Consider the following 26,014-nt stretch of genomic DNA (forward strand, 5'->3'; position numbering starts at 1 on the left):
AAAAGTGGTGGGGGAGGACAGAAAGAGAGTTACAGAGACAGAATAAAGAAAATGTCACCACTCCACAGATGCCAGTGATGTTCTATTGATCCTTTCCAGTGCTCTTGGTGGTGATGGTCCCACAAAGCACAGAATCCCAAGGGTTAATGTAGCTCAGGCCAGGGGGGAATGCCCAGGGCTGTCTCTTGCAGCAGGCTCCAGATCTGTAGCATCCTGTGCACGCTTCAGGAATGACTAAGGGGGGCACTTTGGGATGGATTCTGACCCCCTGAGGTGTCCCTGATGTGAATGTCCCGTGGATGTGCCCTGTGGGGCTTTGTGGTGTTCAGTGCCTCTGGACTTCAGGTGAATCTCTGAGGTGACAGCCAAAACCCGCTCCCCTCCTCGTTCCAGGGGAGGCTGTGGAAAGCTGCCCACTGTGGCCTGTGGGCTCCACACCCCAAACCCTGCCGGGGAAGGATCTCTGCTGGGTTTGGCTCTTGTTTTTCCCTCTCCCTCAGTCCTGTTTGTTTGCCCCTAGGCTGGGATGGTTGAACAATAGTGTATCTAGGGGTTCAACTTCGGGTCCAAAGTCCCAGGCAGGTCGGGCTCTGTTCCCAGGGAATAGGGACAGGAGCAGAGAGAACGGCCTCAGGCTGGGCCAGGGGAGGTTTAGGTTGGATATTGGGGAATTTTTTTCCTGGAAAGGGTGCTCAGGCCTCGGCAGGGGCTGCCCAGGGAGGTTTGGAGTGCCCATCCCCGGAGGTGCCACTTGGAGGTGGCACTGAATGCTCTGGGCTGGGGACAAGGCGGGGATCGGGCACAGCTGGTCTGGATGATGCCCAAACCCCGTCCCAACCTCGGCCATCCCCTCACAGCGCCCTCACCCCCAGCCCCGCCCACCGGTGGAGGGGGCGTGGCCTCGCCACAAGCCCCGCCCCGCGTGCGCGCGCCCGGCGCCGGAAGCGCGAAAGGCCGCGGGGAGGCGGAAGCGCGCGCGGGGCCGCGGCCTGAAGATGGCGGCGAAAACACAGGGCGGGATCCGCCTGAGCGCGGTGAGTGCGAGCGGGCGGCGGGGCCGCGGCCGGCCGGGGCACGGCAACTGAGGGACCCGCTCGGGACCGGCTCCTCCCAACCCGCTGCCATGGCCAGGGACACCTTCCTCCGTCTCAGGCTGCTCGGAGCCCCGTCCAGGCTGGCCTTGGGCACCCCCAGGGTCACTCCCTCAGCGAGGGCGGGGAGCGCCGCCGTAGCTCTGCGGGGGACGTGGGGCCGGGGGCTTCCAGCTCTCATCCCGGCTCTGATCCGGGAAAATTCCCTTCTCTCGGTCCGGCCGGGCTGTCTGAGGGGAAGGTGAGGGCTGGGGGTGGGCTCGGAGCCGAGGGCGGGATTTCCCCGCCTCTGGCGAGCGCCGTGACCTCTAATTGCCGGCTTGTAACTTCAAATCTTAACTACTTTTATTGCAAGCGGCCTAATTACAGTTTAACCCTAATTGCAGCTGAGAGGGATGAGTGTTCGCGCAGTTCAGTGCTGCTGTGTTGGGTTTTCAGTCGCAGTATTGTTGCTGAGCTGTTGTGGCGATTGGTTCGTTTGTTTGTGCCGAGGGAAATGAAGTTAAAGCTGCTTTTTCTGGGGAAAAAGGGTTTTCCCGAGTCAATGCCTCTAAATCTCACCTGTTCTCATCACCTTGGTTTAGGACAGTGAAAAGAGCAGGAGTGCACTGATGAGTAACTTAGGAAATATTTGAGTGAAAAAGGTGTGTTGGAATGTGCTCAGCACTGCTGGAATTACAGAATAATTTAGGATGGGAAAGACCTCCCAGATCATTGAGTCCGACCTCTGGCTGCAATTTTATCACCTAATATCGATTTATGTTACCCTAACATCCATTTCTGTACCTGAATGCGAGTTTATATTACCCTAATAAAAGTTGCTAAAATAAATTATTCTAGAGATTATCCCTAAGCATCATCTCCTTGAAGTTCCAAAATTACATTTGGATTTTGATTTCAGGCCTTTCATTCTTGCAAGTGTTTGAAACCCACAGTTTGGGTGATATTTTATTGCAGCAGTATTGTTACCCTTCTTTAGATAAAGATTTGGATTTATTATTAATTTTTGGATGTATTATTAGTTGTCTTGAGAGGAAAAATGTCAAAAATCAGCCTTTGCCTGTGGCAGTTCAGAGTTTAAAATCATTCTCAGTTTGAAATCACTTTGCCAAGCTGAACTCTCAGAGGTACAAACGAAACAAGATGCACTTGGTAACTTTCTGAATTATTTTTAAGCTGCTCTTTGGTTTTGTCTGTTGCAGGCACAACTGAGAATTTGCATTCAGTGGCTTTCCAGTGAAAGCTGTGGGTTTTGTAGGGTTTTTCTTTAATTTTATTTATTTTTTGCTCGGGTGAAGCAGCTGATGCAGTTTTGACTGGGTTTATAAAAGGCTTTGTAGTGCAGAAAATGGTGAGGAGAGCTGATAGTCACAGTTCTTTGGGAAAATAAAGTATTTCCCGTTGATTCAGAGGGATTGGGAGGGCCTGGGAACTCATTCCCAGCCTGGAATTCATCTCCTGCTGGAGCTCTGGCAATATTTTTGTCCAGCTGAACAATGAAGCAGCGCAGGGAAGAGATCCAGGTTAATATTTTAAGAGTGGTTTTTAATTTGGATCGGTCCCTTGATGTGGTTCACTGAACAGTGGTGACCTGGGATTGTGTAGCTGGCAGGAGAAATTTCAGGAGGAATTTCTGGCTGGAAAGGGGGCTCAGGCCTTGGAACTGCCCAGGGAGCTCTGCAGTGCCCATCCCTGCAGGTGTCCCCTGGAGGTGGCACTGAGTGCTCTGGGCTGGGGACAAGGTGGGCACTGGGCACAGCTGGCACTGCCTGGGCTGGGAGGGCTTTGCCAGCCTCAGGAATTCCATGAAAATGGCAGAGTTATTCCCAAGAAGTTGTTAAATAAATGCAGGCTGAACCAAGATGCATTTTTCTCTCAAGTGAATGAATTGGTGTAGTGATGTTAGGTGACACAACAAAAATTTGTTATGTGCAAGCAGTGAGTTCCTAAGATGAGGCAAACTCTGCAGGGGTTTGGGATTTGTGCACACCTTAGGATCTGAAAGGGGTGGGAAACTGAAATTCCCAAAGCTGCCTGTCTTTTTTGAGAGATAAACTGCTTTATTGTTCAATATTTGCTGTTATAACTGCAGGAGATGCTGTTCTCAGGACAGGTCAGTTTCAGCTATGCAGGTTTGAGTTGCATTTGCCTGCACAGAAAAATTGAGATTACTAAACAAAACCCACTTAATAACAAAATCTGTTTGGCTGAGTGAGCAAAACAGCTGGATTGGCAAAGTGAGTGTTCAGCTCTTACTGAATCTCAATTAATTATGAGCTAATTAAAGTGGTGCATTGATGAATGAAGTGTAAGGACAAACGGACTGAAATATTTCCTGGTGAGTTCATCAGGAATTAGGGAGTGGTTGCTGACAGCTGGGTTGCTCTGGAGGAAACTACAAAACTGATGGCCTTAAACCACTGTTCTGCTCTTTCATCTGGTTTTGTGCCCTTGCTTCAGTGAGGAAGGCCAGGCTGGATGGGGCTTGGGGCATCCTGCTCTGCTGGAAAGTGTCCCTGCCTGGGGCAGGGGTTGGGACTGGATGGTCCCTAAGGTCCTTCCCAGCCCGGAGCAGTGTGGGATTCTGTGATCAGGTGGTGCTGTGTGCTCTGGGGTAACTTTCCCATTAATTCCCTGTGGCACACATGCTTTGCTTTTGCTGAGGGATGGGAGATTGGTTCCAGTTCTCATCTTGCCCTTCCTGTACCTGTCACAATTCCCAGCCCTGTGAACCACTCGAAGCCTTTCTCAAGCCCTCCCCCAGGCAGTGATCTGGAGAATGCCAGCAGGATTCCTGTGATGTTGTTTTCAGAATTCCCAGTGGTTCACAGCAGTGGAGCTGTTGTGTTACACAGACAAGCTTTGATTTCTGTGCACACAGAAGGATTTGGTTCACAGGCAAAAAAGGAATTTAGTGGTGGTGATGCCATTGTGTGTGACACTGAGGTGTCCTTCCTCAGCGTTGTCTGGTGGTCAGGGGAGGTGCTGCTTCCTTTTCAGAAGGAATTTCTCCTGGAAAGGGGGCTCAGGCCTTGGAAAGAACTGCCCAGGGAGCTTTGGAGTGCCCATCCCTGCAGGTGTCCCCTGGAGGTGACACTGAGTGCTCTGGGCTGGGGACAAGGTGGCCGTGGGGCACAGCTGGCACTGCCTGGGCTGGGAGGGCTTTGCCAGCCTCAAGGATTCCATGAAATTCTCAAGTGTGAGTTGATGCTGCTGTCAAAACCAGAGTCAGGGCTTCTTGCCAAGTCCCTCTTGCTGAGATTCCAGGGAGTCCAGCAGGGAATGCAGCAATGAATCCAGCAATGAATCCAGCAGGGAGTCCAGCAATGAATCCAGCAGGGAGTCCAGCAATGAATCCAGCAGGGAATCCAGCAATGAATCCAGCAGGGAATGCAACACTTCAGCCTCCTGTGTGCCTGGAGTTGTTCAGTGTTTCTGCAGGGAGCTGAGCAGATGCCAAATCCCCGAATGTGCATCCCTGTGGTGGGTTGGGATTTTTAAATCTGGTTTGGTTTTGCTAGGGAGGGATTTCAGGTGGGAAAAACCCCACCAGTGTTTCTGGTGGATTTTGATCCTGAAGTTTAGAAAACCAAGGAGCAGATGCTGGAGGATCAGATGAGGAGAATCACCCAGGGCTCTGAGGATCCCCTGAGTTCCTGCACACTAGAGGGAGAAATCCAAAGATCCTTTTGCCCATGTGCTGTGGCACTTGTGAGGTTTCCATTAATAGCCCAGAGGAATTTTCTTTTGGATTCAGAATTTCTTGGAAGTGTTTGTTGGGAGCATCCTGACTTAGCCTGTCTCCATGCACCACATCCTGTAAACCTGGAGCTCTGCAGCACAGATGGCAACAAGGAAGGTGCTGTCTGCTCCCTCTGGTGCTCCATGGAGAAATGCAGGGATTAGGTTGCAGTTGGAATTGTGTCATGTGCTGCTGTGACCTGAGAATTGAGGTGACAGCTCTTGGCATGTTCTGTTGCTCTGAACCAGGGCTGCTGCTTCTCTCTGTGCCTCTCTCCTGCTCTGGTGTCTGGTTTGTGGCTCTAGGATTTGCTTTTAGCATCATTCCTTTTCACCTTGGAGCATTGAGGTGGCTGCTTGCTTTTATTTGCACTTTTATTTACACTTCATACCTTGATAAAAGCGCTTGTCATTGAGTAACTCTGTAAAAATGTTACAGTATGGATATGTACACAGTATTTAGAATACCTCTCAGATTTTCTCTGTGTAATAATGTGAATTATGCTGTGGTTTTTGTGTAACTCAGTGGTACCAGGGCTGTTTTCAGTGTTGTGTTCATAGGTGCTGCTTTTTCTGCCATCACCATGATGCTGGCAGGGGGGCTTGAGCAAATCTCTGCAGGGGGTTTGTGTTAAAGGCTTTGTAGGAGTGTAACCATGGATTTCCTCAGGGGTAATGCAAACACAACAAGCAGCTGCAGCAGTTAAATTTTTTCCAAATGTTGCTTGGACAGGTCCTTAACTTACATGGATTTTTAGTTCTGCTTTTCCAAGTCTTGAAGTGAATGTATGTGAGCCTAGGCTGGGGCTGCTTGGCAATTCTTTTGGCACTGACAGTCTCCAAGTTACATCCCATAAGGAGGTGCTTTATTTGCATATTTTAATCTAATTCTGGCAGTGCCTGTGCCTTTGCTACATGAAATGTGTGAGATCCAAGTGCTGGAAGCACCAAGCACCCCCTGAGAGGGGATTTTGATCACTGTGGGCACAGAGAGTGCCCCACAGAGGGTATTGGATGCTGCTCACTCTTCATGTGAAATTTGCATCCTCCTGGTTTAAAATGTGAGTTTTTAATATCTGAGAGCTGTTACTGGGTTTGGACCATGGCTTTGAGGTTTTCTGTAACCTCTGGCATCATTAGATAGCAATAGTTCTTTATATTTTTATAAAGATAAAGACTCTTAGTTTGACAGCCCATGCTCAGAACGTGCTGAAACTGTGCTGAATTTCCTCTTCAAGAGCTGTGTTAATGTTCCCTGCCAGTACCCAGAAATCAATGAAATTACAGCCTTTTGGTGGTGTTGTCCAAACCAGCCTCATGAAATTTCCTTTATTTAACAGCCTGGTTTGTGCCTTGGAGAGCACAAACTAATGTCCCTGCTTGTGCTTTATTCCAGCTGTGCCCAAAGTTCTTGCACACCAACTCCACCAGTCACACCTGGCCCTTCAGTGCAATTGCAGAACTCATAGGTAAGTGATCAATAACTTGCAATAATTCTTGTTACAAACCCCTTTTCCTTGCTTTTAGGGGAAACCTGGCTGAATATCCTCAGTGTTCTGCTTTTTTTTCTGCTCCTGTTACCTCCATTATCTGGGGCTTGTGCATCTGTTTGTTAGCTCCTGATGATCATCTTGCCTTTGATTCTCAGCACAAGTTAATTGGACATCTCCAGTGTTCCTCTTTTCCATAGTCTGGGAATGATGAGCTGGTTCCTCAAAATAAAGGTGTGGCTTCGGACCCCAGCCAAGCTCATAGAGTACTTTGCTGCCAAAGGGAGCAACTCCTTTGGTCACACACTTCCCCCTTCATCCTTTTCCCCCCTTCATCCTTTCCCCCCTTCATCCTTTCCCCCCTTCATCCTTTCCCCCCTTCATCCTTTCCCCCTTTCCTTTCCCCTCCCTCCAGAAAATTAACCTAACAGAAGAAAACAGGGATTTTTTCAGCTGGATGAGGCCAAAGCTGTCCCAAAGGAGGAAATCAGAGCCCTGTGGCTGTGGAAAGGCCTGGCTTTTTTGGGAATACAATCTGTTCAACCATCTCAGCTCTTTTCACACTCCAAATACTTCCAAACTTTCAGCTGTATCTGTCTGTCCTCTTTTGTGATGCTGAAATACATCTTATGAAATATTTCTCTGTGATGCAATTTGGACTTCAAGTTTATAGGAAGAAACTTGCCAAGGTTTCAGTCACCAACCTCTGATTCCTTTTATTTGTTTGAGCTGTTTTCTGTCTCTCAGCTGAACCCGCAGAGCAGGCAGTGAGGCAGAGGTGCCGTCACATCCCACCCTTCCTCCCCCTCACAAATCCCTGGGGGTGAGGAGAAAAGATGGACAAAAGTGGTGTTGGGGCAGCTGAGGTGGGCCTGGCTTTGCTGCCAGGAGGGCTTTGTGGAGCCCTGGTTTCTGTTTCACTCGTGTTTGATTTTCACATCCTGTAAACAGAAAGTTGAGTCTAAAGCATTTTGCAGCTCCCCTCAGTAAGGGCTGGGAGAAAGCAGACATTGCACCAGCTGCTCTGCAGGCAGGAAATGAAACTGGAACCTGGGCTTGGTTTCATTTTCTGTTCTCCTGCAAGCTGCTCACCTCCAGCTGTATCTTTGATCTTTGTGTCACTGTCACTGATCATCTGGGGAGTTTTGTGTTGGTTTGGGTGAGGTTCTCTTGGGCTGGATGTAGCTGCTCCATCCTAACACTCTGATTGACTGTAAAACGTGTCTGCACTCAGTTAACTTTGGTTTTCTGATGTCCCACGCTGCTTTCCTTGCCCTCAGACAATGCCTATGATCCAGATGTGAGTGCCAAACAGATCTGGATCGACAAGACCGTCATCAACGACAACATCTGCCTGACCTTCACCGACAACGGCAACGGCATGAACTCCGAGAAACTGCACAAAATGCTCAGGTGGGCACCTCCTGACACCTGCCTTGTGCAAATTCCACCTCTGCTTCTGCTATTGCTCACTGTATTCCTGTTTGTCATCAGTAATTCACTGATTTTGCTGATAAATTCAGCATTTCTGAAGGTTCTAAAGGTCCAGGTGAGGCTCCAGAGCAGGCAGATGCTGCTAAAGCATCCCTGTAAGCTTGTCAGGGAACTTTTACCTCATGATTTCCTTTCTTCCTTTCTTTCAGCCTTCCCTTGATGCTGTGGCAACTCTCTGTAGTGGCTGCTAGTGGAGATAAGGAGAATTCAAATATTTATTTATTTATTTATTTATTATTAATAGTAATAATAGTAATAATAGTAATAATGAATAATGACAATTGGGTACATGCAATGTGTGAGATCCAAGTGCTCAAAGCACAAAGCAACCCCTGAGAGGGTCTGAGGGGGGATTTTGGGCACTGTGGGCACAGACACATTGCTTTAGTTGAACTTAGTGAATGAGAGAAAAAGGGATGTTCAGCTCAAACCCATTGGAACATTAATAATAGAATGTATTATAGAAAAATTAATTGATTTTCTATTTTTAAATTATTGTCTGTTTATCTTTAAATATTCTGTAGGGTTGAAAGTGATTCTTCACTTCTTTCTACAGGAGCTAAAAGCTTTCTGTGCAATTTCTCCTTTAGTGTAAAAAATAGCTCTGCCTGCAGATTTCAATTTGAGCAAGCTTGAATTCAAACTGTTCTTTTTTTGTTAGATACCATAATAAATCCTAAATTCCATGTGCAGTTCCCAGTTTTACTTGGAGTGTGATATAGAAATGGAAAACTTGTGAATCAAGTATTTTCTAGGAAGTGGGGAGAGGAAAAAGACAGGGCTAAGGGCTTTTATTAGTATTTATTGTGAATTGCAGGATAACTGTCAGATTCTCATAAAAATGCTTTTTCACCTAATTGCATAGGGGAAAGAGCATTTTTATGAGAATCTGACAGTTTATCTGACAGTTCTATTCCATACTTACTTCTAAGTATGGATATTTCTGTTCCACATTTAAAAATTGGAAGTAGATTTCCCTAAGTTTTTGCTGTGTGATTTTAGCAGATTTGCCCGGGTGATTTTAGGATTTAATTGTTCAGGAATCCCTGACCTCTAAAAAAAGAGGGTTGGGTTAAATAATGTGCCAAGTCCTGCACTTGCATCTCTTGAACCCTCAAGTTTTACAAGGAATATTTCCCACCCTTGATGCCTTGAGAACCTGACCTAGAGCAGAGGCTGGAAAGAGTTAAAGAATAAAGCAGGGATTTAATAAAAGGCTTCCATGGATCCACCTTGGGCAGCACCAGAGCCCAGCCAGGGCTGCACCCAGGATGAACCAAAATGGCCCCAAAATGGATGAACAGTCACAAGGTCTCTCATTTTTATAAGTTCTGCTCTGTGGCAGTCATATTTTCTGAACAATCCCTTCACCCAGGATTTCTCCTGGGAAGCTGAGAAGCCTCAGAGAAAAGGGAAACAATTCTTATCTCATTTGCTTCTCCTGTGCTGTGCTCATGTGGAATGTGTTTGGGGATTGTTCACCCACAGGTGATTGTTCCATTGCATCCTGCTGGGAGTTGTTTTCACTCTTTGGCCAGTCAGGGCCAAGCTGTGTCAGGGCTCTGGAGAGAGTCACAAGTTTTCATTATTATCTTTTTAGCCTTCTGTCAGTATCCTTTCTGCATTCTTTAGTGTAGTTTAGTATAGCATTCTTTAATATAATATAGTGTCATAAAATAATGAATTAGCCTTCTGAGAACATGGAGTCAGATCCATCCTTCCTCCCTGCCACAGGGCACCCCACAAATACAATACTGCTCCTTTTGCACCTTGCAGTTCATTGTCCCATCCCAGCTTTAGCCCCTGCAGTCCCACCCTGCTTGTTTTTCTCTCTCCAGCCCACGGGGTTTGTGCTCCTGGCCTGAGATTTGGCTCATTTGTCCTCGGTGCCCAGCTGGAGCAGGAATTGTTTTGTCTCCCTGCTCTGTGCACAGAGCTCACCATCCCATAATATGAACCCAGACCCACACACTAAAGCAGCACAGAGTCTGAAAACCAGAAAAGCTCAAAGCTGAGGCCTCACCCTCCTTGTGTTGTCCCCGTTGCAGCTTCGGTTTCAGCGAGAAGTCGGTGATGAACGGCCGCGTGCCCGTGGGGCTCTACGGCAACGGCTTCAAGTCGGGCTCCATGCGCCTGGGCAAGGACGCCATCGTCTTCACCAAGAACGGCGACACCATGAGCGTGGGGCTGCTGTCCCAGACCTTCCTGGAGGTCACCAAGGCAGAGCACGTCATGGTTCCCATCGTCACCTTCACCAGCCAGCATATCCTTCCTGCACAGCTGGGGCACAGCTGGGGCACAGCTGGGGCTGCACCCCAAATCCGGGGATAGCGGCACCCCAAGGAAAGCTCGCGCTGCTTTTGGGGGTGGTGATAGCAAAGTTTTCTCCTGGGAGAGGAGAAAATTTCAAATTTTTATCAAAGTTCTCAAATTCCTATCAAAGTTCTCAAATTTCTATCAAAATTCTAAATTTGATAAAATATATATATAAAAAATAAATTGATATGAAAATTTGTATCAGTTTTTCAAATGTATATGTGGATGTTTATATCAATTTTCTCTGGAGACTAGAAAATTTTCAAGTTTATATCAAAATTTCAAGCTTATATCAAATTTCAAAAATTTAATCCAACATATAAAAAATAAATGTATATGAAACTTTGTATCAAATTTTCAAATTTATATATGGATTTTTATATCAATTTTCTCTCTGGAGACTAGAAAATTTTCAAGTTTATATCAAAATTTTAAGCTTATATCAAATTTCAAATTCATATCAAATTTCAAAAATTTAATACAACATATAAAAATAAATTTATATGAAACTTTGTATCAAATTTTCAAATTTATATATAGGTGTTTATATCCATTTTCTCTGTGGAGACTAGAAAATTTTCAAGTTTATATCAAAATTTTAAGCTTATATCAAATTTCAAATTAATATGAAATTTCAAAAATTTAATACAACATAAAAATAAATTGATATGAAAATTTGTATCAAAATTTCAAATTGATATATGGATGTTTATATCAATTTTCTCTGTAAGAGAATAGAGAATTTCCAAGTTTATAGCAATTTCAAGTTTATATCAAATTTCAAATTAATACCAAATTTCAAATTAATATCAAATTTCAAAAATTTAATATGACATATAAAAAATGAATATATATGAAAATCTATATCAAATTTTCAAATTGATATATGGATGTTTATATCCATTTTCTTCTTGGAGAGGAGAAAATTTTCAAATTTATATCAAAATTTCAAATGTCTATCAAATTTTCTAATTTCAAATAATTTATATCAAACATGAATTTATATGAAAATTTACCTCAAATTTTCAAATTTATATAAGGATATTTGTATCAATTTTCTCATAGGAGAGGAGAAAGTTTTCAAGTTTATGTCAAATTTTTATAAAATTTTCAAATTTGCTATAAAATTTATATCAAACATGAATTTATATGAAAATGTACATCAAATTTTCAAATTTATACATGGATGTTTATATCAAAATTTTCTCCTTGGAGAAGAGAAAATTCTCAAATTCATACCAAAATTTCAAACATATCAAAATTTCAAATTTAATTTATTTCAAAAATGAATTTACATTAAAATTTATATCAAATTTTCAAACTTATATATGGACATTTATATCAATTTTCTCCTTCAAGAGGGGAAAATTTTCAAGTTGATATCAAATTTTCAAATTTGAAATAATTTATATCAAAAATGAATTTATATGAATATTAAGATAAAATTTTAAAATTTATATATAGATGGTTATATTAACATTTCAAATTTGATATAATTTCTATCAAACACGAATTTATATAAAAATTGCATCAACTTTTCAAATTTATATATAGAGGTTTATATGAAAATTTTGTCCTTGGAGAGAAGAAAATTTCAAGTTTATATCAGATTTTCAAATTTAATATAATTTATATCAAAAATGAAATAATATGAAAATTTATATCAAATTTTCAAATTTCATATTATTTATATAAAATATGAATTTATATGAAAATTTACATCAAATCCACAAATTTATACATGGATGTTTATCTCACTTTTCTCCTTGGAGAGGAGAAAATTTCAATTTTATATCAAAATTTCGAGTTTAGGTCAAACGTCCAAATTTATATCAAATTTTATATAATTTAAATCAAAAATGAGTTTATATGTTGCTGTTTATATCAAACTTTCAAATTTATTTCAAAATTTCAATTTTATATCAATTTTTTGATACAATTTTTATATCAGTTTTTCAAATTTGATGTAATTTATATGAAACTTAATATCAAATTTTCAAATTGATATATTGGTGTTTATATCAAAATTTCAAATTTATATAATTTTAAAATACGATTTTTATATCCAATTTTAAATTATTTGATATCCTTTATATTGAAAATAATTTTATAATAAAATTTATACCAAATTTTAAAATTTTCAATCTTACATATGGGTGTTTTGCTGCATCCCCAGTCCCTGTCCTTAACGCAGCCCCACGGCAGATCAGTGACCCCGCAGAGTCCCGGAACAGCCTCAAGGCCATCCTGACCCACTCCTTGTTCTCCACTGAGGAGAAGTTACTGGCCGAGCTGGATGCCATCATCGGCAAAAAGGGCACCAGGATCATCATCTGGAACCTTCGGAAGTAAGAGAAACCCAGTCTTACCTCTCATTAATTTCATGTTTCCTTTCTTTAATTTCATATTTTCTTTCAGTGTGAAAACATAGAGGAATTTGGAACCTTAGAAAGTAAGAGAAATCCAGTCTTTGACATCTCTTTAATTTCATATTTCCTTTCAGTGTATGCAATCACAGAACAATCTTAGAAAGATAAACCCAGAATCTTAGAAAGATAAACCCAGAATCTTAGAAAGAGAAATCCAGTCTCTTACCTCTCATTAATTTCATATTTCCTTTCAGTGTATACAATCACAGAACAATCTTAGGAAGATAAACCCAGAATCTTAGGAAGATAAACCCAGATTCTTAGGAAGATAAACCCAGAATCTTAGAAAGAGAAATCCAGTCTCTTACCTCTCATTAATTTCATATTTCCTTTCAATGTATGCAATCACAGAACAATATGGAGTCTTAGAAAGATAAACCCAGTCTCTTGCCTCTCATTAATTTCATATTTTCTTTCAATGTGTGCAAACATAGAGGAATTTGGAATCTTAGAAAGTAAGAGAAATCCAGTCTTTGACATCTCTTTAATTTCATATTTCCTTTCAGTGTATGCAATCACACAACAATATGGAATCTTAGAAAGATAAACCCAGTCTCTTACCTCTCATTAATTTCATATTTTCTTTCAGTGTGTGCAAACACAGAAGGATTTGGAACATTAGAAAGTAGAGAAATCCAGTCTTTTACATCTCATTTATTTCACATTTTCTTTCAGTGTTTGCAAACACAGAAGGATTTGGGGGTTCTTTGTGTGTGGAATAACTGGAACAAGCTGTGTGCTGTTTACACATTTGAGTTCAGCTTCCCATTTTTGATTTTAGCAAGTCTCTGAGGAATTCCCCTTTTTTTCCTTCTTTCCTGTCTCTACCACAACACCTCCTCTTGTATTTGCTTTTTTTCTCCTATAATTAATACATTTTCCCATCTTCATTCTTAGAGATAAAAATGACAAACCAGAATTTGACTTTGACAAGGATAAATATGACATCAGAATTCCAGAAGATTTGGATGAAACAGGCAAAAGAGGCTACAAAAAACAGGAGAGGCTGGACCAGATTGTTCCAGAAAGTGATTACTCCCTAAGAGTACGTGTTGGATCTTTAAAATTTGGATTATTTTTGGAAGCTGGAGAGTGCAAATGTTTTAATTTTAATAGAATCTCTTTTATAGGCTTACTGCAGTATTTTGTACCTGAAGCCAACCATGCAGATCATCCTGAGAGGGCAGAAGGTGAAAACACAGCTGGTTTCCAAGAGTTTGGCGTTCATCGAGAGGGATATTTACAGACCCAAATTTCTCAATGTATCCTTTAATATTTCCTTTGCAGAACTGAATTCTGTGACTGGATTTTGTTCAGTTATATTGATAAATTTTGGAGTATTTTCTGGTTTTTTGGGGTTTTGTTTTGTTTTTTAAGTCCTTCTGAAAGAATTATTTCAATATAAGAAAAGAAAGCTCTAAGACCCACTCAGAGTAGCCCTTTATTTTTTTGTGTTCCATGAGATTCACCCTGTTTTTCCTTAATATCTGCTCAAAGGCTAAAACAGTCAGAATTACTTTTGGATTTAACTGCAGGAACAAAGATCATTATGGAATAATGATGTACCACAAAAACAGACTCATCAAAGCTTATGAAAGAGTTGGCTGTCAGTTAAAGGTAAGAAATTGAGGCTTCAGAATATTTCAACATCTTGATAAATTTTATTCACACACTGATTTTAAAAAAGAATATTGATGGAAAGCAAGATACTGATGTATACTTTATAAAATCACCTTTTTTACTGTGTGCAGCAGTTAAAAATGGTATTAAATTGTTTGGTTTTGAGGCTGTTTGATACAAAAATATGAATCTGAGTACATCCTTCAGGACACAAAGAGGGGTGGAGCAGAGGATTTGTTCTTTAGGGGGTTTATATCAAGACTTTCTCCTTGCAGAGGAGTCATAAGCCAGAAAATCCTTTTTACCCAGTGTAGATACAGTTAATAATTACCTCCAGCAAACTCTTGCAGTATTGGCATGGATTTTGTGTTGGTTTTCCTGATAAACTTTAATTCCTTGCAGGCAAACAACATGGGTGTGGGTGTTGTTGGGATTATTGAATGCAACTTCCTAAAACCAACTCACAACAAACAAGATTTTGACTACACCAATGAATACAGGTATTTTTATCTGCATTTTCTAGCCCATATTACCATTTCCTGGGAAACACTTGATAAAGTTGCTTCTTTAAATAGGAAAAATAAAAGTTTCTGGTGTTGTGGCCAAACCTGGCTGAAATGCAAGCAGTTCTTTTTAGACCCTTTTTTGTCTGCCCCCTCTTTGCCTCTTTACCTTTCCTTACAAATATTTTTCCACAATAGCCACACCAGCATTGTTCCCATGTTTTTCCCTGGATATTCTTTTGTGGCTGTTCAGGAAGAAGCATTTTCCATGTGCCCAGCAGTGCTTTTAATGTGGAAATTTTGGGCATTGATTGCAAACCTTGGTGATCCTGAAGTGTTTCCTGTGTGTGGCACCAACAGTTCCCTTGGCAGAGGGGCAGGAACTGGGAATGCCCTTGGCAGGCACAGTGAGCAGGGAATGTTTTCCACTTTTTGGGGTTTTTTGAACACTTCACATGAAAAGGGGGTTTCCTCAATCCCTTGGGTTTGATTTGTGTGTCAGCACCCCAGGAAATCTGGAACTTTGTGCCCAACCAGTCTGTCCAAAATATATAATTAAGTCAATATTCAGACAAGTGGGGAGAATCAGAGGATCATTGAGGTTGGAAAGGACCTCCAAACCTTAGAGCCACAACCATTTGTTCCTGAACATAACTTTGGGATGGAGGTGTGAGTTAATCTTACAATTAAATTAAATAATGAGCCAAGTTCATCTGAGGAGAGGGATTTCACCCAGCTGCTGCTTCAGCAGCAAAACAGCTTCTCCTGTCCTGGCTGCTCTGTGTTCTGGCAGCTCCTGGCGCCATGGAGTTCCCATTCCTGCAGGGATTCCTGTCAGCTCCTGGTGCCATGGAGTTCCCATTCCTGCAGGGATTCCTGCAGGACCTGGCTCTGGTGTCTCCACTCTGCTGTGCTCTTTGTCACCCAGGAGCAGATTCCCCATGCCAGCTGCATTCCATCCAGGAAGCAGCAACTGCATTTCACCTCTGGTTTCAGTGCTGTTAAATGGGAATGTAACTGCCCGACTTTCTCTGGTTTTGCCCCCAGCCACCTCCCCTGCATTTGGATTGTGGGTGGGCACAGTGACACCACACTCATCCCCTGTGAAGGGTTTGTGCCAGAAGTGCTCCAGGCTTTCCTGAGCTGGTTTTGTTTTGGGCTGGGAGGTTGTGAACCTGATGGGAAGGTGCCTTGCACTTCTTCCCTCCCCACAAAATGGACATGGTCCCATCCATGCCTCACTGCTCATTTCTGCCCTTCTGGTGTCCCCTGGCTCAGCAAGCCCTGCTGAGGTGACCTGGATCCAAGCTCTGGGTCACACTTTGAGTTCACTGCACAAACATTTGTGTTGGTTTGAGGCCCAGGGCAGGTGCTGAGCCAGGCCAGGGAGGGCTGGGCCTGGTTACTCATCCACTGGATTGCTCAGAGCTGAGTTCCAGGGGCTGTCCTCACCTTCCCTCGCCTGGGGGCTTTGTTGTTGTTGCTCACCTCTCCCTCCTGGGTGTGCCAGCTCTGGGAGTCCCTGAGCTGCACCATGAGCCCTGAGCAGGAAACAGAACAGAATTACCCTGGGTGGGACTGAGCTGGTCCTTTAAATGTTTGCCAGCTCCTTGTTGTGTGAAGTTGGACATCAGCCTGAGAGTAGCCATGAACCTGCACTTGGGATGTACAGGAACAGCCAGAACCAGGGTCAGGTGCTGGATTGGTTTTGTGGTTTTAAATTCTCTGGTTGAGGCTGAACTGGTGAAGCCCCTCCAGGATTTGCTCTGTCCATCATCAGCACTCTTGATGTCAATCTTTGTGCTCTGACTTGTATTTCCAGAAATTCTATTCCTGAAAAACATGACTTCAGGCAATTCCTCATTTCTACATGTTTCTAAATAAAAACTTTTTATAAAAGAAAAAAGGAAAAGCTTTTAGAAAAGCTTTTTTGCTACTCTTGTGCAATTAGAAATATTAAAATGGTTCATGCACTTTTTCTATCACTGGAGTTTATAAGATTCTTTCTGTGCTAGAGTTGGATTATTCAAGGTGATCTTTAAATTCTTTTCTTTGTAGACTCACGATAGCAGCACTGGGAGAAAAGCTCAACGATTACTGGAACGAGATGAAAACCAAGAAAAACGAGGAATATCCCTTAGCTCTGCCCGTCGAGGAGATCCAGTGAGTACCATGGGACAGTAGAGAGCTGAGCACACTGTCCCTGGTTTATCTGATAGGAGAGCCCTCTCTGGTGTGCAGATGCTGATTTATTTTGGTTTTTGCCCAGGAAACAGCCTGACCAGACGTGGGTGCAGTGTGACGCGTGCCTCAAGTGGCGGAAGCTCCCGGACGGAATCGAGCACTTGCCAGAGAAGTGGTACTGCTCCCTCAACCCTGACCCCCAGTTCAGGTAAGGACACAGCCCAGGGACACCTCCCAGCCCTCACAGACCCTCCTGGCTGCAGCAGAGGTGTTCAACTCCTTCTCTTGTGGGTTTTTTTCTGTCCTCTTCCTTCCCTCAGGAATTGTAACGTGCCAGAAGAACCAGAGGATGATGATTTAATACACCCCACGTACGAGAAAACCTACAAGAAAAAGTGAGTGCTGGAGACTTTTACAGGGCTCCCAACACTAAACACTACCAAGGAGAGCTGTGCAGCAGTTGGGGTGACAGTCCAGCTCCCAGAGAGATGATGTTCCAGAGGATTTGGCAGTGTGGGAACAATCAGTTTGGGATGTCCCATCAATAAATGAATAATCAGTTTGGGATGTCCCAGAAGCAAACTCTGAGGGCTCTTAGGAGATCTTGGCTGTGTAACTTTCAAAGGTCCACACTGAAGCATATTGAAAGGATCAATACATTTATTTAGGAATGAAAGGGTTCTTAGCTAAGGTGTATGACCAAAAACTGGTTTGGGTAATTATAATGCTGCCTCACATTCTAGAAGAGGGAGTTTGGGGTTGTTGTAAATATCTTAATAAATAATCTAGAGGGATTGTTGGAAGTTAAGCTATCTTCAGACAAGCTCCCAGCTTCCTGAGGAAATTTTCATTCAATAAACAAGAATACTTGGATTATTGTCTCTAGCTGAGATGAGGAGTATTGTGTTTGTTTTTAGATCTTAGTTTTTATCATGAATGAACAGTTTGAATCTAAACTCCTAATTTCTATTTTTCCCTTGCTGCTGTGCAGGGACAGGGAAAAACTGAAGAGGAGACTGGAATACAGCCACCAGGTAACTGCTGAGGCTGGCAGGAGCCTGCCCTGGGTGCCAGTGTCTGCTTCAACATCCCTTGTACTTTGCAGGATTTGCTCACCATGAGGAAACCCAAAATCCCCTTCTTTGCTGCCCAGTGATGGAAAATCCACCATTTCTTTTTCCTTAGGAGGGGGTTTGAGAGGAACAAAGGTCTCTGGCCAAAAGATGGCAGTCACTGGTGGCTGTTTTTATGGCAGGACACCCAGTTCTTGAAAGGGGATTTATTGGAGAGAGATGTGATGATGATATAAAGTAAAGATGCCCTTAAAAGTGGAGATCTCAGTGGGGATAGACAGAGATGGAACAGCTACACTTGTGCAGGGAGACACTCAAATTCAGATGAAATCCAGATGCAGATCAAGGTGTTTGATGGGAATGTCTGGATTGTAACTCAGAATCAAATTTTCTAAGTGGAATTTCATTTCAGTTGCATTCAGAATGTATTTCTGACCTAAGATCATTTCTGAAGAAGAGATGCTGCATGTGCTGGTTTAACCTATTTATTCCATTTTACTGTTTCTCTGCCATTACACCTCCCCCAGTACAAAAGGAATTTCCAGAAGTGAAAAAATTGCTCATTTTGGGCCAACGGAGTGAGCCCTGAGCAGCTTTCCCAGGGATTACTGTCCTGGAGTTTGTGTCTGATGGCAAACTCCAGACAGAGACACAGCTTGGGAAAGGCTCTTGCCTGGGATTCTGCACAGCACTTTAAAATGAAAAAGTGGATTTGCAGTAGTCCAGTCAGCATTTATCATCCCAGAATCCTGAGCCTGGGTTCAAGGAGGTACTTAGATATGGAAATGTCAGAATTTTAGGTGTTGGTATATAAAGAACTGCTTAAATCTCTCCTGAAGAATCTACTAATACCTGCTTATTTCCATTCTTAACTTACATTGTCTTATAGATCAATAATGAAATATTTTTAAAAACATCTGTTTCTTCAAGTAAAGACTTCAAAACATTCTCATCTCCGAATGCAAAGGAAGCTCTTCCAAGGTTACTTATACCAAAATCATCAGATGCTTCTGTTAGAAGATCTCTGCCTATTTTAATTAAAGTATCTTCCCCTCATGTGGATGCTGATAGCAGGTGAGTGCACCTGTACAAAGGAGATTCCTGTTTATTTCTAAAATTGATAACTTAATGAAAATGATGGTGTTGGGGGCAGCTTCAGCTGCTGAAATTCCTGTGGGAATTCTGGGAGCATGGGAAGATGCAGGTTAAAGGGACTGGAGACTTTGTCAAGTACAAAAGTGAATGCAAGAAAATGACAAAGGAGCATTTTTAGTGATTTGTTCACTCAGGAACAGAATTTGTGTTCTCCACACTCCACAGGCTGTTTTCCTGAAACTCTGGGGATGTTCCTGGGAATACTGGGTCTGTTTCAGAATAATGTGGGAGTGTGTGGGTGGCAGGCACTCATTTTTGCAGGAATTTATTCCTACAGATGATTTTCTGGAGTGGCAATTTTTGAACAGTGCTCAGAGAAACACTGCACATGGTTGGGCAGAAATGATTTGGCAGCATTTAAGCAAATAAATTATTATTTTAATATTTTAATAAATAATGATTATTTTAACATTTTCCTCCTCAGTCTCAAAAGGAGGACGCAGAGCTGTGCGACACCAGTGTCCCTAAAGACACCTCGGCTCAGTGACAAAACATTCAGCAACCACGAGGAGGAGGATGATGATGATGAAGATGTCATCATTTTAGAGGAGAGCAGCACTCCAAAGCCTTCAGCAGAGCCTGACGTTCCTGTGGTAAAAACAGAATGTATCAATTTGGATCAGGAGGAGAAGCAGAAGGAAAACTCTCCCGTGGGGGAACCTTGCAGTGCAACCACTTCAGAGGCAAGAAGTGAACAGCTGAGCTCAGCAACGCAGACAGAGCTCCCAAAGCTGGTGGTGAAAAAGGAGGAGGTGGAAGACATCCCTGTCCAGATTCCTGGGGCAGGGATGGAAAAGGAACAGCACAAGGTCAATGGTGTTCCTGAAACATCTGTAGAGATGGAAGATGAACTGAAAATTCAGCTGAAAATATTGAGCAGAGAAAAAGAAATGTACCAAAGCAAATGTGAAGCGTTAACCAAACAGGTGGAAACACTGGAGCAGCAGCTTTTGGAGATGAATAATAAATATGTAAAAAAGGAGATGTGCCATCAGGCAACGGAGACAGTTCCCTCCTGTGGAGAAGGGAATGCTGATGGGAAGAGCTTGGCAGAGGTGACAGCTCTCTATGAGCAGGCCCTGGGGGAGATAGCAACGCTCAAGGAGCAGTGCAGCACCCTGCAGAACCTAAAGAGTGAGTGCAGCAAATGTGCTGATGGAGAGAGCAAGAGTGAGGTGGATGAGATGGCAGTGCAGCTGGATGATGTTTTCAGGCAGCTGGACAAGTGCACCACTGAGAGAGACAGCTACAAAAGCCAGGTACATCTGCTAAAACACTCCTGACACTTCAATTATCTCTATTTTTTACTCCCTGTTTCACAGCACTTCTACTACACAACGTTTTGAATAGTTCTTACAGCTTTATTTTTCTTTTGATTGGCAGATTGAAGCCCTGGAAGTGGAGAAGAATCAAATGGCCTGTCAGTGTGAGGAGCTCAAGGCAGAGCTGGCTCAGTTAAAAGCTTCAATCCCACAGGCTGTAGCACGTGCAAATGATTCTACCACCAGTAATGTAGAAGACTCTGTAAATTTTTCTGATGGAGAAAGGTATCAGTTTTGTTCTTTCTAGATGTTATTTCAAGGTTTTTGCTTGTTGATTGTATTTCAAATGTTTTGATGAAAGTTATGTTTGATAATTGTATAATAAAATGTGATGCTTGCAATTCTTTTCTACTGCCTTTTGTGACTCCTAACTAATGTTGTTTTTTCTTTTTTATCAAGTGATGTTTGTGATTTGTGATTTGTGTGAGCAGGATTGGCTACAACAGAATAGCAAACGGATACTCCTGAAAATACCCAAAATGTTGTATAATTTCTAAACACAACTTGCAAACCAAGGAGAGAAAAGGGAGGCAGGAAAGAGGAGGATGATCATTATTTTCTGCTGTGTAATGACCTTCACTTTGAGAGTCTGTTTTTCTTTCTTGAATCAACTGAAGAGTCTGGATTTGAAACTTTCCTGTAAGAACTCCTTGCTGCAGGCAAATCCTGTGGAATCAGGGTCTGGGGTATGTCTTGGAATTAAACAGGGGTTGAAACTTCCAGCTGGAGAGCTTGGAGCTCTTGGGAAGTGGGAATAGCACACACACAAAAAAGCCAGAGCAGGTGGAAGCAGACTGAGCTGAGGTCCCTGCTAGGGGAGAATCCAAAGGGGGGAGCATCAGCTCTGATAAAAGGGGAGTCAGATAAGGGATCAATTCAGCAAATTGATCCCTGGGACCTGATGAGAGGCATTTCAGAGGGAGCTTTAGGGCCTTGTAGTATCTCCAGCAGTTAGCACTCCTGGAACAAGACAGTTGTTATGCTCATATTTAGGACAGCCAGAGCTCCATCCTTGCACTGCAGCCTCAATCCCTGGGAAAATATGGAATAAATCTACCTGGAGGCCACCTGCAGCCCCATGTGAGTCAAAAATGGAGTAAGGACAACCAGCCTGGGGTGACTGAGGGCAAACTGGGGATCAGCAGCAAGGCCAAGAATGGAAAAGGCTTTTGCACCTCAAATCCTGTGTCCAGTTCTGTGCCACTTTAAAAGGACATTGAGGGGCTGGAGCGTGGCCAGGGAGGGGCTGGAAAACATCCTGGGAGGAGCAGCTGAGGGAGCTGGGGAGGGGCTGAGCCTGGAGAAAGGGGGTTCAGGGGGGACCTCACTGCTCTGCACAGCTCCTGCCAGGAGGGGCAGTGAGGGGGGGGTTGTGCTCTGCTGCCCTGTCCCAAGGGAAGGGAGGAGAGGAAATGGCCTCAAATGGCACCAGGGCAGGCTCAGGTTGGAGACTGGGACAGAAAATGTCCCTGGCAGAGTGGTCAGGCCTTGGGCTGAGCTGCCCAGGGAGGTTTGGAGTCACTGTCTGTGGGAGTGTTCAGGAGGAGCCCTGGGGATGTCATTTTGGGGTGATTGTTGGACTGGATAATCCCAAAGTTCTCTTCCAGCCCTGGGGATCCTGGGATTCATGGCCTGGGTGACAGAGCCAAATGAACTCAATAAATTCCTGATGCCATCAAATTGGAGGGAGCTCGGTAGGGCAGAGCTGCTGCTGAGGGACTTTGACCAATTGGACAAATGAGCTGGAAAAAAAATCCCCTGAAAATTCCACAGGGGCACCTGTGAGTTCATGCAGGAGCAGAAGCTGGAGGAAGTCCCCGTGGTGCTGGGGGTGGCAGGGCAGTGTGAGCCGGCAGGGCAGTGTGAGCCGGCAGGGCAGTGTGAGCCGGCAGTGCACTCTGCTGGTGGCACCACCCGGCTCCTGCTGGGCTGGGCTGGGCTGGGCCAGTGACTCCTCCCCGGTGCCGGGCATCCAGGGAGTGCTGGATCCACCTCTGGACACCCAGGCAGAGTGGAGAATAACCTGCATAATTTCCAGAAACCCCTTTCTGTAATTGGCCCACATAAACATTCTGTCAGCATTTAATTTTATTTTTCCTTATAGCTCTGACATGTGTTTATTAAAAGAATTAGCAAATAAATGCAGGACTTGGAAGTAACTTCCCCCCCAAGTTGATGGAGATATGGCAGCACTGGGAGAACTGGATAAAGGATCTGAGAGTAGAAGGAAATGGGCCACAGTATGGATGGCTCATGGCAAAACAGTTTGATCAGGAAGAGGAGACAGCAAGGACATCAGGAAAGAAACCAAAAAAAGGGAGGCACAGCCTTTTTCCTGGGCTATAACCCTTACTTCCTATTTAGATTTTAAAGCCTTTGGGCAAACTCCTCTTTCTTGCCTTCTCCTCTCTTTTTCTCTCCTTTTGTTCCCGTGGGTTGTGGTAGTTTGGGTTTCTAAATGGATAAAAATACCAGGCCTTAATACTGCTTTGAGAAAGACAGGTGGTGAGGGTGAAATGACTGTACCAATGCTCATTCTGAAATATTTCTGACAGGAATTCAGTTTAGTATTGGTTTGAAACTGAGGGAATGTCCCCCTTGAAGCTGAAAACTGAAGAGAAGCTTGGAAAAACTGGTAGATTTAGAAATAATCTTGATGCAGCTTTACCTGCATCCATTTTTTTGTTGGTTTATGGGAGTCATGGAGCACCTCAGTCTGGATTATGAGTCCAGCTTTGTTAGGTGAGCTCTGAACACAGAATCCCATCTCCAGCTAATGCTGTGCTGCTCTCTCCCCAGCCTGAAGCTCCGCTCTCTCCGAGTGAACGTGGGACAGCTCCTGGCCACCATCATGCCTGACCTGGACCTGCAGCAAGTGAATTATGACATTGATGTGGTGGATGAAATCCTAGGGCAAGTGGTAGAACAAATGCATGAAATCAGCAGTACTTAAAATCTCGGTGTTTTAGCAGAGTTTTATTGCTCTTCCATTATAACCTGTAAGTTCCAGACTGTAAATGGGGCTGCTTCACTTTATATATTTGACATAGGTGGATCTCAGTGTAAATATTCCACATTTAGCTGTTCACTTCCTCCTCAAGGAACACTGTCAATACTGACCCACCCTGATGTACTTAATTAAGGATTTTTGCTTTGGAAATGTATTTGTAATTAAATTTGCAGATATTTTTACTATTAGGAATCTTAATACTTTTCTACAGACACCTTTTGGTTGACTTTGGATCTTATATAAGCATTGATACCTGTGAGTATTTCCTCTTCTAAAGTAGTGGAATATCTTAGAAATGCAAAAAAAAAGAAAAAACTTCCTTGATTTCCTTCCCAGAGTTGTGTATCCCACAGTGTTGTTCCATTGCTCCCAGCAGTGTTCTGTGTTGCATTCATGGGATAGAAATGTAAGTAGTAGGTGAGAATTTGGGCCATATTTGGGGAATATTTGTGTGGTACTACCAAAAGAAGGGTTCTTAAGGATTTTATCCTGAAAACTGGGGATGGACCAGTTGGATGGAAGCTCTTGGAAAAGGAGGGATGTTTCTTTATGTGTGGTGTAAACAACAGGGTGAAAATGTTCAGCTTCAACAGCTTGGGACAGTTTTTATTACAGGCAAGAAAAGGGAATTCTTCTTTTTCACATCTCCCCTTTTAGAGTTGTGTGCTCTAAATCTTCCCATTTTTCCATGATCATGGGAAAACCTGGAAGCAATGGTACCAAGAGAAATTCCCAGCCAGCTGCAGGGATTTCTTTCCAAGTCATTGGGAATGACAAACTGGGTGGCAAAGACAGCAAATCCTCTGTGCTGGGATCGGTCACCCAAAGAGCGATCCAGAAAAATGATTCTTGCTTTGAAATTAAAAAAATAATTTAATTAGTGTTCAATATGTTAATTCTTAGGAAGTATCTTTTTCTTTTTTTTTTTTTTATTTAAATAAAGCCAATATTTTTGGCTTTTGCACTGCTACTGTCCTGAGTTAATCCCTTGGTGTCCCTTTGAGTTGTAGTTCAGTGGAATTCTTTCCATGGACAGTATTTCAGTGGAAGATCTCTCTCTATGCCAATAACGGGAATGCACTACTGTTGTACTTTATAAAAGAGAAATTGAATGTTTGATTTGGGAAGAGGTGGCTGTAATATAACTACGTATGACTTTTGCAAAGTTTATATTTCTCATTTCTTGGTGTGTAGCTTTTCCATTTCTAATCATTATTTATTAAGTTTCATCAGACTGTAGCTGAATTTCTTGTAGACAACTGGCGAAATAGAGCACGTCTATATTAAAAATGGCAAATTTACAATGTACATTTACACTTTGGACAACGGTGGACTTATGGAAATGGTTTCTATTTACTTGTTAAAATGTATTTTTTGTAAAAAATAAAAAGATATAAATTGGGAGTCTGCAGGATCCCCACTTCTGTTTGTTTCTAAATAAAGCCTGGCTCAATCTGGTGTTGGACTGGGCACACCAGTATGGAAATGGGATGGGAATGTCCTGGATATGGAAAAAGCACTGCTGGTATAATCCAGGGGGTTTTAGTGGAATGGAGCTGAATTTCAGGAAGTTCTGCTGTTGATTCATGGACGAGCTTCCTTGCTTTCAGAAACTCACTGAGCACGTGGACTTGCACCATCTCAAGGCAGCTCCTACTGCTGTGGAACTCCTCAGGACTTTCATTAAAATGATTTTAAAATCCCCTATTCCATACACATCCTTGTCCCTCAGCTGGAAAGAGGTGGAGAAGGAAGGGGTTGGTTTGGGGGTCAGGGTTTGGGGGTCCCTGGGGTGTGGGGACTGGGCCTAAGATTGATGGAGATGGATGAGGAAGGGACTGGATGTGTCAGGACTTAATTCAATAAATTGTATCAAACACTGCCAAAGGAGAGAGTTCCCACAGGATAACTCACCCAGGACAGGCACGGTTGGCAAACAGGAAGGGGAAAGGTTTGGAATGAGCACAGCACAGGAGAAGATTCCAGTGTGCAGACAGCGGGTACAGTGCAGACACAACACCAGGGAGGTGCCAGGCTTGGTGAGGCTGATTGGGCAAAAATTCCCACCATGGCAAACTGGGGGAAAAGGAAGCAACTGCTTCCACACAGGCCAGGCCAAGTTGTGAAGGGAAAGGCAGCCAGAGCCAGGCCTCAGCCCTCTGTGGGGACAGGCTGTGACCTCTGCCATGGCTGCCCTGCCCAGAGATCTCCAGGGACACTCACAGCTGGGGCACAGAGCTGGGGAGCACAAGGGACGTGGAGCCACAGCCCCACAGCCCATCCTGGGCTCCTCCTGCAGCCCCACACTCCCACCTCAGGGAGCTATTGTCATTGTCCCCCATGAGGGTGGGACAGGAGGGCACAGCCCCTGTGTCCCCAAGCCAGGTGGCTCCTGCCATGGAGCTCTGGCACAGCACCAGGCTGGGAAGGATCTGAGCATTGTGGTGTTGAATGCACAATGTGGAGCCAAAGCAGCCCCTGGGCTGTCCAGAATTCAAGGATTGTCCAGAGAGTAGGGGGACAATGACAGTGAGCTGTGCCACAGGGATGACAAGGAAGAGTTCTCCCTTGGGAATAGAAAGGCTG

At 43.5% G+C, this 26,014-nt stretch overlaps 1 protein-coding gene across 2 annotated transcripts; it reads left to right on the forward strand.

The window, feature by feature from the left end:
- The first annotated feature begins 953 nt into the window (after positions 1-953).
- MORC3 (MORC family CW-type zinc finger 3) lies at positions 954-24,842 on the forward strand. 2 transcript variants are annotated; one of them, XR_014616845.1, is made up of 18 exons: positions 954-1,034; positions 6,229-6,301; positions 7,603-7,735; positions 9,865-10,078; positions 12,332-12,480; positions 13,459-13,606; positions 13,692-13,823; positions 14,059-14,178; positions 14,584-14,681; positions 16,743-16,847; positions 16,954-17,076; positions 17,189-17,263; positions 17,860-17,902; positions 18,831-19,015; positions 19,521-20,355; positions 20,480-20,643; positions 20,818-21,057; positions 23,218-23,354. XR_014616845.1 is itself a non-coding variant. In XM_084223537.1 (17 exons), the coding sequence occupies exons 1-17, from the start codon at positions 996-998 to the stop codon at positions 23,369-23,371; spliced, it is 2,790 nt and encodes a 929-aa protein (XP_084079663.1). In that variant the 5' UTR covers positions 954-995; the 3' UTR covers positions 23,372-24,842. The 2 variants fall into 2 exon arrangements, 1 of the variants encoding a protein (XP_084079663.1); XM_084223537.1 differs by lacking the exon at positions 20,818-21,057 and having other exon boundaries at positions 23,218-24,842.
- The last annotated feature ends 1,172 nt before the right edge of the window (positions 24,843-26,014 follow it).

This window comes from Fringilla coelebs, assembly GCF_963513975.1.
Source record: "Fringilla coelebs genome assembly, chromosome: 2".
NCBI lineage: Eukaryota > Metazoa > Chordata > Aves > Passeriformes > Fringillidae > Fringilla > Fringilla coelebs.